General features: G+C 31.2%; 1 protein-coding gene across 2 annotated transcripts in view; it reads left to right on the top strand.

The window, feature by feature from the left end:
• The window catches only part of LOC129002028 (adenylate cyclase type 2-like), a 48,395-nt gene that overhangs the window by 4,549 nt on the left and 27,633 nt on the right, over positions 1-16,213 (top strand). For both annotated transcript variants that reach the window (XM_054429525.1, XM_054429526.1), the window contains exons 2-4: positions 6,866-6,924; positions 13,449-13,587; positions 15,252-15,575. In XM_054429525.1, coding sequence (XP_054285500.1) covers positions 13,456-13,587; positions 15,252-15,575 — 456 coding nt within the window. In that variant the 5' untranslated portion in view covers positions 6,866-6,924; positions 13,449-13,455. The remainder of the gene's footprint in view (positions 1-6,865; positions 6,925-13,448; positions 13,588-15,251; positions 15,576-16,213) is intronic.

Here is a 16,213-nt window from a genome sequence, read left to right on the forward strand (position 1 = left end):
GCACATGCAATGTTTTTCTTTTTCGCTCGAAATGATGGCGCCCTCATGTAATATGGAACATATTCAGTTCATTGTTTACATATTCAAAGAGTCAGAGAAAATGCAGTAAATGTAAGTTGGTATAAAATAAAATAAACCCTGATTATAATAATACCAACTCTGAAAACTAATGAAATGTTTACATCATATACTTTTAAAAATTATATGATTATGTAATTTACCAAAAACAGTTGTGTAAATAGATGAATATTACAATGATCACAACTTTGGGTAATGCCATTGAATATATAACACTATAGACTATAATCAATGGCATTACCAGTGGATGACCGTTTTGGTCATTAACTAGGTTCGGATCGATTACCTGTAAGAGTTTTGTAAACGATGTTATCTGATTGATCAAGTGCTTGGAAACACCACTAGATCATGTCAATCTCTATAACCAGAATTTGACCTTCTGTTAAACGTTACGGCAATTAATTACATGACAAATGGCTACCAACCACACATACAGGATCTATGTATTCAGGATCCTTAATTTTTTTTTCGTTATCATATACAGGGTACAACTTGTACGTGGGAATATTTTACTTGCTATTTGGAAAAACGGACGAGGGATTGTATGATAAGAAATAAACCAAAATAAAATGTATGTGTAAAACTGGTAAAACAGGTAAGAATCAAAGCCTATCGTCATGATAACGATTTTGAGTTGCCAGAAAACATTAATAGATCTGCGACCGATTCCACACATAAAACACTGAAACTTATAGCAGTTCCTAATTTATGAGGAACATTGCGCTTTCCGAAACTAATATTTCTCCATGTTTAATTGCTTCCTCCTCCTATTTTATATTATAGAACGAAGATTTTATAAATGCGTGAACAAATTATTCAAAAAAAAAAGATAAAATCACTACAGATCGTAATTTAAAATTATTGCAATTACAGAATATACCAAAACTAAATAATTCATTTCAAAAGCAAAATCTATCCATATTGGAATGTGGAATAAGTTAGCCTTCAATATTTATACAAACAGTAAATTTATATTAAAAACATGTACATTCCCAAAGGTCGACCAAAATATTTGTCTTCACAAATTTGGTTACCTTTTGTAATGAAGATATTCAAGCACTTGTGTTATGTGAAGTGCATAAATTTTACTGTTGATGTAAGGAGAAGGAAATATTTATAAGATTGGAAAAGCGTCAAATATATCGCTACTGATATCGATATATCGCCAGTTGAGCCTCATTTGTATTCCTATCATACTACCGTCCCTCAGATATGGGTAAGCCTAACCACTCCACCGAAACTCCATAACATGTTTAAAAATAGTACATGGAATTTTGTTTGAGTAGATACTGTTAACGGTACTTACGTATTATACGGAGGCCACTTATTTTACAGCGCGCTGCGGCGGTTAGGTTAGGTTGGGTTATCATAAGTTTTTATGACTCATCTCGTATAGTTCGATTCATAACGAAACTAGGAAAGTTCTACAAACATATTTACGATAACCCAACTTAACCCAACCGCCGCAGCGCGCTGTAAAATAAGTGGCCTCCGTATAATACGTAAGTACCCTGTTAACTTATAGAAAGACATGATAGCGTTATAACTATTTAATAATATGTGTATTTATTATCATGCTTAAATTGTGTTTATTCTAAATAAATATTATGTTAGTGATACAGTCTTGCTTTTAAATTCTGCTGTTATCAGAAAACCGGTATTTATAAATTGATACTTTCGAAATCTATTTAATGCAGCCATACAAGTTATACATTCTTTGTTTTTACTAGAACTTAAAATTTAAAAAAATCTATGGCTGGGAGCTCCAATTCTTTTTTATACCCCCGTCCCATCAATCCTGCAAACAAAATAAATTGCCAGTAGCCAAATAAAATATTTATCAAAATATTTCCTGAAATATGTCGGACTTAATCCGTAATTGAGTAACATAAGGATTTACGAGTACGTAGGTTTCCTGCTAATAAAAGAAGGAAGAATTTTTCTTTTTAGTATAAAGAGCCTATTAGTCTAAAATACCTACACTAGTTGATATGTTTTACAATTCTAAGACTTAACACATCATTAAAACTAACTTAACACACTACTGTCTACTACTTCAATGAAATCATAACACTTAGTTATGAATAGAGAATACTGTTCAGATGTTAGCTCACTCAACACATGTCAAAACAGAGTACGCTCCAACATCTGCTATGTGGTTTAGTGTTACTTCTACTTGTAGCCATGCTTAAAACATTTCAATTAAACCCCCACTGTATTATTCTCCCAACAAGAAAAGTACTGATTAAAATTAATTTAATTGAAATAAGAAATGAATCTCAATTTTAAGGGAATATTTGAGTGGAAAACCGGCAAGCCAAATGTAAAATTGTTTAGTCTGCAGGTTTGCTGTGGTGGGTGTATTTTTTTTTTACATTCAAACGTCTCTAACTGTAAACAGCCTATGTTAAACCTGATATGTTGTGTTAAAAATACAAATACGTTTCTCAATTCTTGATTCTACCAGTATTTAATACTAAGCATACTGAAAATATGCATCTAGATATCGTTAGATTATTAAAAGACCTGACACTGCATAACTATAGCAGTATATAAAACTGAAATATTTCTCAGTGTACATAAACATAAAGAATAGATAAGGACGAGAAGTTCTACTTAAATTATAAAGTATCCGGACGAATAAGGTCCATTTTTTAACATTTATTTAATAATGTTGAAATTAAAATTTATTGTATTTTGTTCCAAATATACAATTCGCAAGCATATACAAAAATATTACATTCTACAATTACTTAAAATATAAATAGACTAAATATATACTAATTGTCACATGGGAGAACCCATGCGTGGGAGGGAGATGCATTTATGTTGTTATTATGAACTAATGTTTTATAAGGAATGTTTTCCAATTTATATTTATGTTATAATCATATAACAATGTTTCATAGGAACGTCGTGTTTGTCGCTTGATTGCAGGATATGTCGATTAATATATGAATATTCACTAGTTGATGTTGTTAGTGTTACCACCGTTTCCGACTTGGTCGGTTGAATATGAATGCTCCATGTATAAAACAATTCTTACAAACATTATTTTCAAGTCAACTACAATATTTTGAAACAGATTCTCTTGAATATAGGCCTGTTTATATCATTAAATATAAAAAAACATGATCTTTATGGATTGTTTCGTAGCTAAAACATGGTAATTTGTAGTAGCATTTATTTTGTAGCAATACCCGATGTCTATAAAAAAAAAACACTTTTACTCCATTTTGTTTTCCAATGATTTATAATTTCGTCAAATAATAACCATGAAAAGGTCAAAAACATGTATGGAGAACCTTTCATTGAGTAATTTACACACTGATCATAAATAATTTATACATCTGCTAATATCCAGTTAAGTGTGTTCATCCAATGCGTGATGGGATCGTTGCTTCAGTAGCTTTGACTATTAATATAACAACTGTATCTTCTATTAATACAACTTCTGTATCCAATAGTCAATGCTAGTAGGCTACTTGGTAAGAAATTGTCTTTAAAAAATCGATTTTTATCGCTTAGCATTGTGCCATAAACAAGATCAAATTGCCAGAAACTTTAATAAACGGTTAATTGAAAAAAAAAAACGGCGATAGTGAAAATATTTTAAATATCCTGTTAGTGTAAGGTTATTAGATATCATTAGGGTTATCAAAGTTCGGTCAAGAACTAGAACTAGTGCCAACTACTGGGCCACTTTATCTATTCAAAAGTCAAGTTCATTAATGGTTTAAGTTTGCGTTTGTCTAACTTGATAAGTTCATCAAATAGGCTGAAATTACACAACTAAATGTGTACAGTGAATGTTTTATGGGTAAAACTTTTTTACTATTACCAAGAGCAAATTGATCGGATAAACTCTTTATTTGGTGAATAAAGCAAATTTAATCAGGTGACTCATAAAAATTTGAATTTCTTATTGTAATGTTAAATAAATAATTCCTATGCAAATTTTTTTTTAAGCTACTTATGTTTTTATAGTATTTGACATACTGCAATTTGAATTCTTTTTACGATTACAACATGCTTAAAGCGGTAATAAATGCAATGTTAACCAAGTTTATTTTTTCTTGTAGATATGTATGCATACATAAAACACCAGCGTGAATGTTGAATTTATAGTTACACAATGATTAATTTTAATCCCATAAAATATCTTAAAACCGGTTCTCAGGTTGTAAAAAATAACAATATACTACATAAAACAGACGTTTGTTGAAATAAAATTCAAATTTATCTTAAGCCCACATACGAAGAAAAAATATTTAAAATACAAAACAAACGGATCAGGTGGACTTTCGGCTTGGTCGGGCTTGAACGCTTTGGTCAAAATAAATCCACGATTTCAGCGTAAACCCATGTTACCGCCGCTGAAATTGAGTTTGTCCACAAAAACTGATTTCCTAACAAGTATAACCGACATAAATAGAGGAAATTAAAACAAAACCATGACATTTACTGTTGTAAATTTGCCGTAGGCTACATACAATTAAATATTGAACTAAAGTTATTTATTTTCATTTAAAATATGCTTTTATGCAACGCTAAGACCTAGGATTGAACAAAAATGTTAAATATCACGCTTTTTATATTTAAAATGAGGCCTAAATCAATTAAATTTTTTAGCCCGGATAAGGTTAAGCTAAGCGAGTCAGGTTGCACGCAATTTTGTCTTATTATTTTACCCGATCTATTATTTAATCACTTAAATTGTAAATGCGACAGGGGTCATTGTCTAATTTCGCCAGTGAATTAAGAATAGTTTTTTTATGTAAGTTTGATAAAATATGGCAAATAATAAATATTTTGGTTACTTTTATTCCCAAAACACTCTAACATTGAGTCTATTAATGAAGTCCTACAGTTCTAGGTTAATATTTTCCGTTACAAATATAAAAATCGGACCCAATATTTACTTGGCAATCGTCCCGTAAACGATGACTCAAATCTTGGCAAGGAAACACATTTGTTGCGCTTCGATGATAATATGAATAACCCCAATTTATAACATCTATTAGTCTCTAATATTTACTACCAAGTGTTAAAATGATAATGTTTGTGATAAAAACACGGTGTATTAATTTGCCTTTCTGAAAGCAGCTCTAAATTTTATTGTGAGGTATTTATGTTTTCCACGACAAATACGTGTCTATGTTAACGTACTATTACTATTTACGATTACCATATTTCTTCTATCTTATGAACATAAATTAGTAAAAAAAGATAAAACTAAAGAATGTCTCACAACTTGCTTTGCCTAGACGCCTTTTCAAAAGTTTTTGTACGGTAAAAAATATCGATTTGTTTATTTGAAGACGACAAAAATTTTCTGATTTCTGTACAAAGTCGCCTAGTAGCAAATAATAATTTATGTATATTAATTTAGCAAAATCTAATAAACTTTTGGAGGGTATATGAATATCCACAGTTATATTAGTGATTTTAAAATGAAACCTGTAAGATCGTGGTTTTATCTTACTATGCCATTATTTAGCCTATGATGAACTTATATTTTTCCTAAGACCACTATTCCTCAGGATTATTAATCCAGAAAAAAGAAAAGTCACTTTTCTCCTTTTTTCTCCCAAAATGTTTCCTTAATTTTTAAATATCATCAGCTGTTACGGGTTTATTCAACTAACTATTTGTTGTTTGAAGAAAAATAAGAAACAATAAGTCTGTGTCAATAAAGTACAAAAATCAAGTAAAAAAAAATGAAAAAATGTATTGCTGCCCGTTAATTTACAGGTATTTTAGCTTAACATTGAAATATGTTACAGCATGTATTTTTAATATCATTTTTTAAATGAATGTATTTTTATTTGACCTGGTCTATGAAAATATGATTGTTAATCCGTCTCAAAAAATTACTTTGACTACGAAATGTGTTTTCAGGTAAAAAATGTAGAGCTTCCATCCTGGACTCCTACGCTTTTACCCCGCGAAAAATTAACAGTTTCCCCCTTTTACATATGTATAAATTATTGCTAATAACTTCAACAAATTAAAAAGATATCCAGCTGCTTACAAAAAATTAAATAATTGTATTAACACCATACCTTAGGTTATTTATTTGGCATCCATTTTGGCTTATATTTTCCCGACAAAACAACTCAAATGATTCTACTTTAAATGAAAACCTACGGAAGAGCGTCCCCGCAACTAAAACACTAAATTTAACTTACGGATAAAACTAAGCCCAACAATTGAAAAATACGGTCAACACGGTGGCTTGGATGGTCCATTAAGGCTAAACAAAGAATCACAACATCCCAGTAAAAGCTTCGTACTATTTGATGCTTTTAAAGTGCTTAGTTTGTATGATCGCTGGTGACATTCAATTAAAACTCTGTGGTATGAATTGGTTTTGGGCTTTATTTTATTGGGTTATAGAGTATTAATGGATTTTTAATTTATAAAAGAATCATAACAAATATTCGCTTATAACTAAGCTATCTTAGGGACATATTGAGTAAAATACATTTTAATAAATACAAATTCTTTCATAACCCTTTATGGACGTATTCTTTCTCACACTATGGTTCATTTTTAATTCCTCTGGACACTACGTTGCCACCATTTTTAGAATACATAAAACTTTAAAATTACATTAAAAAATAAAAATTAACGTATAAAAAAATAATAATGCAGGTTTAAACATTTAACTGTAGTTATTTGTACATTGCTATTTGTAATTTAAGGTTTTAGAAGTTGTTATTAATTTAATTTAGAATAACTTTGAACTTAAAGTTAAAACTATTTATTTATGTACTTTTTACAGGGGCCTAACGCTGCTTTGTTGGAAAAAATCATGACTCGACTTAAGTAGGAAAACTAAAGGTATGTACTAACATTTTATTTGTTAAATGCATGTATTGTAATATAAATAAATAACAAATTGTTATATATGCTATAAGTATTTGTAATGCTGGTTTAACGTAGTCAGCTATTTTTTTTTTTTTAAGAACAGAAGGTTGAAGGTATATTTTTAAGTTAAATTATACAGTATATTTACTGCCAGCACAAATGTGTTTACCATAAGAAGCTTAGTGATTTAATAATTGCGACACATAGTTAGGTGATTCGTTTGAGGAATAATTGTTAAGAAAATTGATTAAAATTCATCATGGAATAGGAGATAAAAGTTAAACTCTAAACTTAAGCAATATACGTCAATTTCATAGGGTTTTACCTATAATCCATCTAATTACCCAGCACTTAAACCTTTCAACTAACAGCTGTAAATTATAACAGTCGAAATAGTTGATCAGTGTGATGAAATATAAAGAATTTATGATTACAATGATTGCAGGTTTACATGTAAAACCTACATAAAATATGAGCAGTTTGCATATTGATGCTTTCATTAAATAATAGAGCAACAGTAACTATTTGGCATTCTTATTATACAATTAATTAGTAGTATACAAAATTATCTCATTAAATTATGCTAAAAAAAAACCTTGTTTCAATGGATTTTCCGTATAGTGAAAAAGGTAGGTCTGAAAAATGTAACCGTGTGTAATATTTCCGATTCATATCCCACTGGTATTTATGAATGAAAATATACGAGACCCTCGTTGTCACCTTCGTCTGTCAATAGTTCCGATTGCATTTATTTTTCCATTTCTCTTTAAACAATGTGACAGTTTTTGGACACCTTATTTATTTTTGCCGTAAAAATTTACACAAAAAACTTGTTATTTCCATTATTGAGGCAGTAGGGAAGAATTAGTATTTAAATAATTAAGAAAATGACTAAAAGTAACAAAATCATGGAAAACACCATGATTTTGATACTATGCTTGTTATATATTTTATGTGTATGTAATAAATATAAAAAAATACATATTAAAGTGTACTGTATTGTAAATAACACAACATGTTTATGCAAAACTTTTGTACAGTATTCGGTTTTTATGTTAACTAGTAAAATTTGATGTGAGTAGTAAACCTATTTTTATGTAAAAATATTTTCCAACATAAATTTGTTTTAAAATTTTAATGTTTCAAATTTTTTTAGCATTGGTCAAACCTTCTACTCAACAACTCTTGGTGGTTTTATAAGTTTTAAAGTTAACCCAAGAAAAACATGCTTTAAAGTCCTGAATTAAATATGTGGAACCGATCATCTTAATCACCTGTTTTTATAAACTATCTTGAAATAGTTAAATAGGCAAACCTAATGGTAAATTCCAATTCCCCGTGATTTAATGCTATGTGTATGATTAAAATGGGAAGTTTTGCAAAAAAGTAACACAAATTTATGTAAAATCTACAGTATAATGTTTGTAGATTATTAGTTAAATGTTCTTAAGTTACTAATATCTTACCTTTTAAGTGTTTTTGTAATTGATATTGCTGTATATTAGTCATGTATTAATTTATCAACCCATTAAAAGTTATTGTATTTCTCTGGAATGGTGGTGATGCAGAATGCTAAAAACCTAGTTGAAACTCGATTAAAATAATCAACAGATTTTCAGCAGATGTCAATTAACAATCGGATTATTGCTTTATCTGATTCTATCACAACATATCATCATCCAGCTTTTAAACCGATATTTTGCATTTACCGACATATTCTATGTTTGCGATGCAAATGTAAAACTGTTATTGAGGTGCACTAATATTTTTCATTAACCTTAAATGTATTCAGTTAAATATGTCATTGGTTATTTATGAATTATCGTCGTACTATTGGGTCATTAAGATAAATAAATTAATTACCATACTTTTTTTATTATATTCCAAAATTTATATAAACAATACTATTTATAAAAAAACTCTCTTTACATTTCCTCAAAAATATAAAACATTATTTTAATGAGTAAATACTAAAATCCAATAGAAAACCAATAGATCCAATAGATAGTTTAATTTTCATTCTTTTGTAGTCAAGGCATAAGGATAAATAATTTGTCTCGAAAATATATGTTTCTTAACATTATGACAACGTATACAAGTTTTTTCAACCAATAACTATTCTTTTATGTACAATATACTTTAACCTGACGCTCATAAAGTATCGATTTGGTCAAGTTTTGTATATTAAGGTTTACCGTTGTAATATATTATTACTATACAATTACAACGAAAAAGTCCAACTGATAAGGCTAAAACATGACATTTGATCAGAAATGTGATATCAAATGTCGTGCCAATATCAATTTTCACGTAGTGTTGTGAGTTGTGACTGTAACTTGTGATATGAATCATTTCCAAATGTTCATCATGCAACAATAGCATTGGGCGTAAACCCAGTAGTTCCATTTTGTAAAGTATAATATTACAGAAAGCTTTACTAATTTTTGTAAAATCTAACGATACAAATTTTAACTTTACAGAGGCACGAAAAAGAGTCATTACAAATTTGTAGATTGTTATAAATGAGCCGTTGCATCTGCTGACAGCTTTACGATAAGATACCCCGTTAGAAAAAAAATTAAAAAAGTTAAGGTGTTTTCAGCCGTCGGCAATTTTAAATTTTTGAGGTGGTTAAAGTTTAAAATATTATTTTTTTAAATTTTACCGATATAAGAATCATGTTCTACATCGTGTTGAATTTCAAGTCTCCATCTCAAAATCAAATCAAAATATTTTCTCGTTTCTATATTCTAAAGGGATTTAGATCACCATACTAAAGTGAGTAAATTTCAATATTATTCTCAAAAATAAACATATGTGGAGAATATAATTTCTTTGAGGAGGGGGGAGGTTGACATTTTTAAATACGATCTTTTACTTTGTTTCCGCGGGTTTTGCCCAAGACCAAGGACAGTGTCAAATTTCAATATCTAGTACAAATCGGCAGTATTATCCCACATTTTCTCTCCTTCCTATCATTATTATTATAAGTAATAACGTAAGCAAATGGTGCATAAGACCTTTTTCATAACTGTACTGTACGTCGTACGTATATCATTCTTATTTATGACCAACTTTTGGCTGGCATCCATATTTTTTTGTATTTTTTACGCCCGAAAACGGCCTTTTTTGTTATTATTTACCATTCTACTGCCAATTTGCTGATTTTAGCTTATGAATGAATAATTTCCCATATTTCTATCTTCAGTTGACAAATTATTTTACTTATTTTATTTTATATTATTTATTTATTATTTGAATTTTTGTAATTTTTAATTTAGTTAATTTTTTTATTATTTTACTCTTTTATTTTTGGTTATTTACGTATTTTAGCAATTTTTGGTACAAAAAAATAGTTTTTTGATCAAATTAAAATAAATTATTCCACAAATAAAGTTTAAAAAAATATACAAATCTTTGAAAATCTAAAATGTTCCTACATAGTCTAAGCCTGTAATTGGGTAAATGAAGAAAGTTTAATTAGTAAAGATCCATGGACAATTTCAAATAAAAAACACGATTTTATGCAGCTTCAGTGGAGTGATTGAGTTGGCCAAGCTCACTTTAGTCTGCCCAGGGGAAGTTACTTTACCAATACAAATGAGACCGGCACGGCGATATATTGATATTTGAAGTGATAACTTGGGGCTCTCCCTATTTCATGAATATCTTCTCTTCTCGGCCAGATATTTTTGTAAACTCCAAACTTTGAATAATAGTTCATACAATACAAGCAAAACCTGAAAATTTCATGCAAACGGCTGTTGCATTTTATCTTTACTTTAACCCAAATCATTGATCAGACTTTAAATCCCACGCATATTTGATATTCTGTGGTTTTCTTCTAAACCTTACATTGAAAATCAAAAATTTACAAAACGGATTGTTTCATAAACAAACTAAAAGTTTAGCGTATATTATTTCAACGATTGTTTTGTCTTTTTCATTTGATCTAACTTTAGAAAAGGCGCTAAGAATTGTTTAGGAAATTACCAACGGATTTTACAATCCATTATAAAAACTAATGACTAAAATAAACAGCTTGGTTCCCAAATAGCATTCATTCACATGATAACTTGTGCTTCCAGTACGTTTAACGCTATTTCCATATTAAGTAGGATAAGATTTAAACATTTAAAGGATCGTACAAATTTACAAAACTTTGTTATCAGTTTAAATTGTGGCTCTTCTGACTCATCTTCAACCTTTAAAATATCTTCACTGCTAAATTCACTTAAAATTAAACAGGTTTTGTGTTGGTAGATTTGAAGTGTTTTCATTGCCTTAAACTTTTGTTGATTTACATATAAAGTTTATTTCATAAAAATGTTACTGATAGCAATTTAGTGGAAACATCTGTACTTTTTTTTCTTACAGTATAAGATATGCCTAAGAAGCGTAACTCTAAAGTTCCATCATTGAACCTACTAACCTACACATATTACTGACTATCCTCTAAGAATATACGTTAATTTGTAAATAATTTTCAACCTAAAAATCACCATCAAAGATTGCTCTCAGGTTTCAGTTTGTCATATAACCTTTACGCTCCACTAAGGTAGGCTGTAGTGTAATTGTGGTCGGTCACAAACCTAGTTACTGTCTCAAAGCGAGTTAGGCATGAATATTTGACCATGTAACCTCGCAACACAGCAAGACATAATGCACATTGTACCCACTGTACTCAGGGGTAATGGGGTTTGGTGCAACCGACACATTTACAGGCTAAATCGATTATCGTGCAAACAACATTTGGTAGATTGCATGTATTCAGACTATTTTCTGTGTGGACAGGTTGCCTGGAAAAGTGGTGTTTACCGAACTCGATCAGATGTGTTTACTTTTTTTAAATTTTCATTTTGTGTTTTAAGTCAATGTGGTGATTCGAAGTTGTTAGTAAAATCAACGCCGAATCTCCACCTATGTTGCTGATGGGTTATAACAGTTTATAACAAGTTATTTCAAATGATGTTTACTCGTTGCCCGTATTATTAATTTGTTTACCGTAAATGATTACTTCGCCCAAAGGTCAGCGTGTGAAGTCAAGGGATTCGCGCTCTTAAAATATGTTTTGCTGACGATTGTTTTAATGGTTTTCAATAAATAAAATAACATTATGTTAAGTAATCAATATATTGCTCACTTTTAACCAAGCATGGGTCATGTAATTGCTATTTACCTTACAAGTGTAGTAAGAGCGTTTTTACATCACGCAGGTGAATGTTGTGCAACGAGCGGAAGCGAGTTGCATAATTTACCGAAGTGATGTAAACACGCTCTTGCGTAACGTGTAAGGTACAAGATTTTACCTGACCCGACAATATACAGGAAGTTACGAACAATATTTTTCATTATCCATTTCATTAATCTTCTAACAGTAACGTTCATTTACAAACAAAAGCTAGGTTAGTAAAATTCTTCAAAACATAACAATAAAATTCAAGCGCACAGCTGATTTCTAGCGTTGAACGTCGTTGGCTCCATAGAGGTATATTTTTTTACCTAACCCGCCATGTTAAACTTCCCTATCCCAAGCGTGATGTATATAACTTCGTTACTTCTCGAGTGATGTAAAGTTGAAAAAAACTCACTCAGTGATGTAATGAAACCCATTTAAATAACATTGAGTGCTTAACTTAAAAAATATACCTCTATGGAGCCAACGACGTTCAACGCTAGAAATCAGCTGTGCGCTTGAATTTTATTGTTATGTTTTGAAGAATTTTCCTAACCTAGCTTTTGTTTGTAAATGAACGTTACCGTTAGAAGATTAATGAAATGGATAATGAAAAATATTGTCCGTAACTTCCTGTATATTGTCGGGTCAGGTAAAATCTTGTACCTTACACGCTACGCAAGAGCGTGTTTACATCACTTCGGTAAATTATGCAACTCGCTTCCGCTCGTTGCACAACATTCACCTGCGTGATGTAAAAAAACTCTTACTACACTTGTAAGGTAAATAGCTATAAGTTAATCCCTCAATGTTATTTAAATGGGTTTCATTACATCACTGAGTGAGTTTTTTCCAACTTTACATCACTCGAGAAGTAACGAAGTTATATACATCACGCTTGGGATAGGGAAGTTTAACATGGCGGGTTAGGTAAAATTAATTAGTTAATGCTTGGAGTAACTTTGTTACTGATGGTGACTGACCATTATCAGGCCAAATACCAAAACTAATAGAGCAGTCATTATCAGCTTCGTCCAAAGATTCTATCAAAGATTTAAAAATTACTTAGTGTTGAATTTACTTCATATTACTCAGATGTATAGGGAATATGACTATCGCCAGAGCCTCTACTACGGCGTTGGTGAGTGGCAGCGTCGCACCGGTCTATTGGCATACTAATATCAGTAATACTAATATCAAACGTTTCAGTAGGCCGGGATTGCGACGTTGCCACTTTTGTCCTCCCGTGACTTCGTATTAAAAGAGTTTTGACTATCACTTATTCTGTTTGGATAAATTATTTTTTATCTCTATGTCACAGATACACCATGGAGCTAGAAGACCTTTATCGGAGGTACTGTGTAAGGCTGAAGCACGCCCTGTTCGTATCCAGCTTAGCAGTGGCTACCATCAGTTGTGCTGCAGCCTCTATAGTCCTCACATTGTTCTACGTCTCATTCGTAAGTACTTAGAGAAAAGTACAGTTAAGAACAAAAATGAAGGATATTTGAACCGAATACACTAGGCTGTAGGCTGTAGGTGTATATGGCTTAAGTCCCGTATTATTGGGGAGAGAGCTCGTCTAGTGGTAGATCGCAGTCCCGGGTTCTAATCCTGCCAATGACCAATGGACTTTAGCATATGATAATCCCTCAACCCTCTAGGAACAGCCTGAAGTAATGTTAGAAGAGTTCCGGGGTTGTACTAGCATCCTAGGTTGTGAAGGTGGGAAAGAAAAAATCAAGAAAAGAACACTGTGTTACAATATAAATATTTTTTCCCCATTATTTGTCAATACAAACTTAGTCTGGACTTGTCGTTATTAATGTATGTAGGTTTATGTATCCTATTCGTTCAATTAAGAATATGTATTTATGGGGTTCTTATTTCCCTAAATTGTGAACAAAAAAAAACTGGAAGTTAAACATAAGAACCAATGTTATAGTTTCTACCCCCAAATTTTGTTTTCACCACCTGAAAGTTCCTTAAGTTTTTATTCTCTCTCCTAAAAGCAATTAAAGTAGTTTTTAACACAGCTGAAACAATTTCTATCATCAGTGTTTCCTTTATAAATATTTATAGTAGCCTAATTATATATGATAAAAGTATCCTAGATTGTACCAATCTAGCATAAATAATTATATTAACACAACTGACAGTACTATGCTCACTGTTAAGTATAACTACAACTGTTGTTTCATAGCTACAATTTTAAACCACATGTACTTAGCATCATGAATCGATCGCTACCATCGAAGCCTTCTAAATTATTCAGATAAATGATTGCTACCTAGGGATTGCCGTATCGACGCACTTCGCTTCGCTTTATGTGACCTTTGAACATAAACTTTGACTAAAGGACTTGGTGCAATCAGACTACGCTGTTTTGGATGCCAAACATCAAAGATCAGAGTAAGCCTTTGTCAAACAACAAAGCTTACACAAAGCTAACTTCAACAAAGTTGGTCTTTGTGCAAGAAATGTTTTACACCTGTGTCCAGAAATCAGATAATATTAGAAATGGAGATACTTTTTTGAGTGAGGGAGTTGATCAGGTTAAAAGTAAATAAGAAGATTCAATGGTAAATCATATAGTATACTAGAAGATTTTGTCATGATAGTATGAGAAGGAACAAAATGTATTTCTTACAGGAAGGAGAAAATAATGTATAATGTATGCCATTTTGCTTACCTCTTCGCGTTGTCTCTATGAAAATTAAATAATAACATAACAGAATCAGAATCAGAAAATCTTTATTGTTTCATATTTATTTACAGGCTTATACACAGAGTAACTTAAGAATAACTTAGATTAACTAACTCACACACTTATTTAACTATGAAACAATTCATCCCTAGGTCAAAAACCTGTTTGGGATGTTCTATTACGTATATACACATATAAAAACAGTTCAAAAGATGGAACAGTCAATATAATTATAATATTTTATACATAAATAAATAAAATTATATGAAAATGCTTATGTTATATACTTATAAGTAATTTGACAAAAAATATCAAGTTGAACTATCACATAAATATATTTACTATAACGAAAAATTAAAAAAATAATGTAAGAGAGTATGTATTTTTTATACTCCCACTGAAATGTTATGTGTCTAGGATATGGGTCATCTGTTACTACCACTCTCAATATGCGGAGGCCTCACAGTCATCACCCTGGTCATCTCAGTGGCCGCCCAACTGACCACCGCCATGCTGGTCCTTGGTGTGGCGGCTATAGCCTCCCTGGGTGGCGGTGTGGTCGCCCTGGGCGGCCCCTGTGTCCCTCTGCTGCTGTTTGCCCTTGTGGTCGTCACCCACACAGTCCTACCAGTGTCCAGGGCCGTGTCTGTTGGGTTGGCAGCCTTGGTGACTGCTGGACATGTAGGGGTGTCTGCTGTGAGGAGTCATCGGGAACTGGATGACTTCAGGCTGTACACACAGGTGAAAAATAATAATTGTTTGTTTTTTTTTTTCAAATATACTTTAAGCAACCTTCTTGTTGGCTTAAAATAAAAAATATTAGAATAAACTGTACCTGGCCTCTAGACAATTTTGACAACATTGTTTTTTTCATAAATCCATCGATTTTACAATAGTCCAAACGAGGAGTAGTTTACAATGTTTCATTGCGAAGACAACATTTTTAAAGCTCGTAACTCGTCGAAAACACTTTTAAAGCTAACCCCGTGCCACGCTGGACCAGATCATCATTACGATAGCGCTACCTAAATTTTGTGTTTTAGTTTGTGTTTGTGTTTTTATGTTCGTGTTGTGTTTGCTTGAGTTGTATTTTTTACAAGCTACAAGCTTAAAAAGTTTTGTCTTCACAACGAAACACGTAAGCTACTGAGATAGCTTCATCGATGAACTATTTCACAGAGGTCTATTATTGTCTCAAATTGACCTTACTTTGCCTTAAAATGGCCTAACAATCACGCCAGGAGCAAAAAAGAAGTATTAATGATTTGTTCAATGGTATACTTGACCATAAAATAATATCCTGTATGCGTGCACAATTGAGTGAAAAGGTTTTAGTTTAAATTTAGTTTAAGCTGGATATATCAACTTTTAAAACCCTC

This window comes from Macrosteles quadrilineatus, unplaced genomic scaffold (genome assembly GCF_028750875.1).
Source record: "Macrosteles quadrilineatus isolate MER2022 unplaced genomic scaffold, UCM_ALF_1.0 Scaffold_9__3_contigs__length_116548681, whole genome shotgun sequence".
Taxonomy (NCBI): domain Eukaryota; kingdom Metazoa; phylum Arthropoda; class Insecta; order Hemiptera; family Cicadellidae; genus Macrosteles; species Macrosteles quadrilineatus.